The following is a 5,608-nucleotide window of genomic DNA, read 5'->3' as shown; positions in this document are numbered from 1 at the left end:
GGAGTCCGAAATGACCTTCGCTCTTGGTAGAGTTGGAGGTTGAAGTTGGATAATTCAACTCCATCCGAATAGGTGTGGACAGTAAGACTCCGCACCCTGTTGTCCCTCAAGGTAAGACACCGGCGGGGCGGGGGTCATGGGTTGTAAGGACAGTAATGAGTTGGAAAACACTGATGCTTGGAAAGGACGAGTGCAATTGCATTGCGCCGTAGAGATGCTCTTCTATTGGATACTCACCCATAGTCTACCCGTTTACTTCCAAAACACATAAAATAAAGTAAACCGTCCGTCTTCCGTCCGTTAATTCACTTTTGAGTGGACGAGCTAAGCACCGGTCATCCGATTATCCGTCCGTCACTCATCTCCGGCCCCACACCTGAGTGAAAAGAATGAAGAAAACTGGGTTTTCGATGGCCGGCTTGGAGTGTTGGTTCAAATTAAGAAGCAGTTGACGCTAAGATATCTGTTTCTTGGTAGTGAGATTGGAGAGAGCATCACCAAAATTAAAATCCAAACTTCCCCGCTCAATTCCAAAACTCAGTCCCATATATATCTCTCCCACGTCCAATCCGCCATGAACAAGTAGAAGAAGACCATCACAATCACCATCTGTAGAGTCCATTTGTGCAAAGCACAAACTGGAAAACCCACAATACCCATGTCCCAATCCCAAATGATCCTTCTAATCCTACTCTCCCTCCTTTCTTCGTTATCTTCATCTTCTTCTTCTTCAAACCCATTTCTCAAACCTCCACCTCTTCCTATTTTGCCCCTCCCTTCTGCTTCCCAGCTCCAATGGCAGCTCGGCCACATGGCCCTCTTCCTCCACTTTGGCCCCAACACCTTTACAGACTCCGAGTGGGGCACCGGCCACGTTGACCCTTACGTCTTCGACCCCTCCAACCTCGATCCATCTCAGTGGGTTCGTGTCGCCAAGGAATCTGGCTTTTCTCGCGTGATCCTCACCGCCAAGCACCACGATGGGTTCTGCCTATGGCCCTCCGAGTACACCGACTACTCTGTGCGCTCTAGCACCTGGAGAAATGGGACTGGTGATGTTGTCGGGGAACTGGCTAAGGCTGCTATGGACGCAGGCATTGGATTGGGTCTTTATCTTTCGCCGTGGGATCGGCACGAGGTGTGTTATGGGAAGACTTTGGATTATAATGAGTTCTACATGGGGCAGATGACTGAGTTGCTCACAAGGTGATTTACGCTGAATTTTTGAGTCGTAAGTGATTGTATTATTATTTTATTTTTATTGTGAGCTGTGTTGGTTAGATTTCATTAAGCAATTACGGAATATTGGTGTTGTTCGGAGTTCTGGATTGATGTTTGATTTGATTGTGTTGTCTTGAACTGGATTTTCAATATTCTACGGAATTTTGGTGTTTTCATTTTCATTTCGAGCAGTTTATGGTTCTTCGTTTCTAGTTATCATCGTTTATGTTATAGGAGAACTCTATGCGTTTCTGTTTTCTAATCACCTACTTCTAGTGACCCGCAAAGAAAGAAGGAAAAATAAGAATTCTGAAATACTTGTTAGCTCGATTGTTTGATTTAAGCATATATTAGACCTTGGAGTTCTGCCCAAGGGATTTTTCTTTGTTTGTCTGTTTGATTTTTGAGATTCTTTTTCTTTCGAATCTTTTGCTTGCCTTGTGATGTTTAGTTGGGTAGTATTTTAGCATCACTATTGTTGATGTTTTCAAGTTATTTTTATCTAGTTGTTGAAGCTTGGTTTTTTGTTATTAATGTTTAGGTTTTAGTCTGTTGGCATTGGTTCAACAGGTTTATTCTATTTCATATCCAAAATTTTCAGTTACTTTCCACTGTTTATTTGTATGAGTTTCATGGTCAGAGTTCTGAGGATTAATGCAAAATGATCTTTCAAAATTGGACCAGGTATGGTGACATTAAGGAGGTGTGGTTGGATGGTGCGAAAGGGGAAGGAGAGAAGGACATGGAGTATTTCTTTGATACTTGGTTTAGTCTCATTCATCAGCTCCAGCCTGGGGCTGTAATTTATTCTGATGCTGGTCCTGATACCAGGTGGATTGGGGATGAGGCTGGTGTTGGGGGGTCTACTTGCTGGTCACTTTTCAATCGAAGTGCTGCCAAGATTGGTGACACTAATCCTAAGTGAGTTTCGCATTCCTACCCTCATTCCATTAGTAAATTTGATGCTTAAGAGAGTATGGGATTGTGGTTTTCTAGCATCTGAAATTGTCACTTAGAAGCAACTTCTTAAGTCACATAGGATTGTTAAAAGTCCTTTGAAGTTTCAGCTTGTTCCAGTCTTCCAGATACCTTATTAGGGTATAACACCATTTCCATTTGATATTAATTTTGTTTTCCATCGTTCACATGATGTGCTGTATATGCACTTGGTAGAGAAGGGCTTTTTGACCGGAAATTGTGTTCCCTAAAAAATAATTTTGATTTTCCTACCTGAGTAATAAACATGATATCATACTCAGAACATATGATATTCCGAATAAGGATTTTAGAAGCGGCTTTTAGGCATATCAGGCATACATTTTCACTGTGATATTTGATCCCACTATGATAGTTCATTGCTGGGTTCCTGAAATATTATCTCGAAAATATAACGAAGTTTCCTGATATCAATTCTGAATTTTTGCCTTTGCAACTTTTCTAAAGAAACTGTGGGTTTTAATGGAAAACCAGCACCCTCTTTATATGCTCGAGAGGTTATCAAATTGTTGACCCTTTCCAAATGCTGCTTCTCCAAATAATACATCTTTCCTAGATGGTGGTTCTTTTCAAATGATTCATTTTTTCCCCATATGATGAACCTTTTTACAAATAACACAAATCCTTCTTTTTGTTGGCTACTTAAGTGCATGTTTCGGATTGCAGTGGGTAATATAGCTTTTAGCTTAAGGCTTATAGTTATAGAGCTCAAAGTAATAAGCATTACTAGTAAAATGTTATTTACTGTTTGATAACCATATGTCTAAAGCACTTTCAAACATGTTGCATTTGTTTGGAAACAAATTAAAAAAATATTTTTTGAAGTGGAAATGATATAAAAGGTCATTTGATTTTTTAAAGATGGAAAATGCTATCTATACTTAGGAAACCATACGTGCTGATGTGTTAGATACTGAAAATGATAAAAATTTTAAAATTCGAAATTTGAAATTCAAATTAAAATAGAAAATACTAATAAAATTGGATTGTCACTCAATAAGATAAGACAAGGACAAAGCTGTAATTATTTGAAAGTATATAGGTATTTTTGCCCATTGATAGTATTTTAAAAGTATAACTACATTCTGCAAAATCCAAAAAAGTACATTTGAGGACGCAAAGTTGAGAGTTTTGCTTGTCCAGTATCATTATGCTTGCCCCCATTATATGTCAATAAACGAAAATTAAATAATACATATAATTAAGTTAAATTATTAAATGAAGTATAATATATCTAATTAACTTGGTAATTTTCAATTAAGTTTGTAGTGTTTTAGTTTTCTCAAGCACAGTTTTTGGTTTTCCCAACTCATACTTTTCAGTTTTGTAACCAATGAATTCGTAACAGGTTATTGAATTTAGATGAAGTTAAAGAGCCTAAAAGTTATTAACTTGACGGCAAGGTTACTTGGCACACTATATATAGTGCTCTGGTTCCCTCTCTCTACTTGAGGAAAGTTAGTAAGATTTCACATCACTAACATAGGAACAAAGAAGAATAAGGGAGAGGAGAATAAGGTGCTCAATCACATTTTGGAGAACCAAGGTGCTAATATTGACACTATTCGAAGATTTCTTTTTTATTATATAATGGCTTGAGTACCAATATATTTAGTAATTGCGGCCCTTCTATAATGATTTCTTTCTTTTTATAGCAATTTATGATTGCTTCGAGCATGTCATTTTTATATCTCGAATGTTCATAAAGAGCTAATTGATGCATGAAACATGTGCTTTCTACTAACACCATGGGGATGTACTGATGTAAAACTTTCTTGAAATTTTCTGGAAGTCTGAGAGAAGTTTTAAAGATGGGTTTTCTTTTGATTTATTATTATTATTACTATTATTATTATTATTATGGAAATTGAGAGAAGATGATTTGAAAGGACAATATATATATCTAACAGATACTCTATGGAAGGAGATCCACTTGGTCATGAGTGGGTACCTGCTGAGTGTGATGTCTCGATTAGGCCTGGTTGGTTTTGGCATGCGTCAGAAGTTCCCAAATCTGCGAGAACTCTTCTTGACATATACTACAAGTCAGTTGGCAGAAACTGTCTCTTGTTGCTAAATGTGCCCCCAAACTCCTCAGGTCTTATATCGGCTGAAGACATACAGGTGCTTCAAGAATTCAGCGATCTCCGGAGGTCCATTTTCTCCCATAATCTTGCTTTTAATGCTCTTGTTAATGCTAGCAGTACCTGGGGAGGCAATAGCGATTCTCATTTCAACCCCCAGAACGTCCTCAAAGAAAGTATTTACTTCTATTGGTCCCCTGAGGAGAATCAAACCGATTGGGTCTTATACTTAAACCTTCAAGAATTAGTATCTTTCAATGTTCTGCAAGTTCAAGAACCAATTCACATGGGACAGCGTATTATCAAATTTCACCTTGACATCTTGACGGAAGATGGGCAGTGGAAGAAAGTGATCAATGGCACTACAGTTGGATATCAGAGGCTGTTGCAGTTCCCGACCGCAAAATCTCAGTATTTGAGGTTTGTAATCGATAGGTCTCGGGCAGATCCACTTATTTCATATTTTGGAATTTTTATGGATGAATATTCCATTGTGAATAACATATCCAATACAAGCTCAGGAGTACATCTCAATGGCAGTCAAGTTATTCAGCAAATCACATACAACCATTCTCATATTGTCGTCCCTATATAACTGTAAAATTTCATTGTATCCTTGTATTTGTGATTGTCCAAACGTTGTAATACATTCTTAGAAGATTCCTTATATGCAAAATTACACCTAAATTCTTTTTGGTTGCTAAACATTCCTTGAGGGTTATGTTTGAGTATCTCAATCAGGAATTTCATCCTACAAAGAGTCACATACACCAGAAACAAATGTCGAAGCTTCTGCAAAAAGATTAACTTCGCATTGGCAGCAAAGAGGGAGTTTTGAAGAGCAGAAATATTCGAAGATGAGGCAAGCAAATAATGAGGAATCTTTGTCAATGACACAATGGTTTTGCAACTTAGATTCTAAGCCTCTCGCATTCTTCTGCCAAGCTTTCTTGGCCATCTCAGCTTGTTGCCATATCAACACAATGACATCTAAACCTCTAGTTGAGTCCCCCTATACAACCGCACTCAGCACCCCAATAGTAGATAAACACAATCTGCTGCTGTTGCTGCGAACTCTGAACCATGAAAACGCTAGCAGCCAGACCAACTGTATTAATTCCAGGACGAGTAGCTCTAGCATGGAGCTTTCCATGACCTCTTTATTCTAAAAGTGTTCATCTGGACTGCATAAACCGGTCCACCGAATATCCAGATACATGCAGGCGGCTATACTTTCCCGATTAAAACAGGATGGATAATCGGATCCGTTGTCCTGATATATACGAGGCAATAGGGGATAGCTGTTA

At 38.4% G+C, this 5,608-nt stretch overlaps 1 protein-coding gene across 1 annotated transcript; it reads left to right on the top strand.

The window, feature by feature from the left end:
- The first annotated feature begins 278 nt into the window (after positions 1-278).
- LOC121239324 (alpha-L-fucosidase 1) lies at positions 279-5,006 on the top strand. Its single transcript, XM_041136545.1, has 3 exons — positions 279-1,206; positions 1,906-2,142; positions 4,128-5,006. Exons 1-3 carry the CDS (start codon positions 659-661, stop codon positions 4,894-4,896), a joined length of 1,554 nt encoding a protein of 517 aa, XP_040992479.1. The 5' UTR covers positions 279-658; the 3' UTR covers positions 4,897-5,006.
- The last annotated feature ends 602 nt before the right edge of the window (positions 5,007-5,608 follow it).

The sequence above is a fragment of the Juglans microcarpa x Juglans regia genome, chromosome 7D (genome assembly GCF_004785595.1).
Source record: "Juglans microcarpa x Juglans regia isolate MS1-56 chromosome 7D, Jm3101_v1.0, whole genome shotgun sequence".
Classification (NCBI taxonomy): domain Eukaryota; kingdom Viridiplantae; phylum Streptophyta; class Magnoliopsida; order Fagales; family Juglandaceae; genus Juglans; species Juglans microcarpa x Juglans regia.
This window is presented reverse-complemented; position numbering and strand designations above follow the sequence as displayed.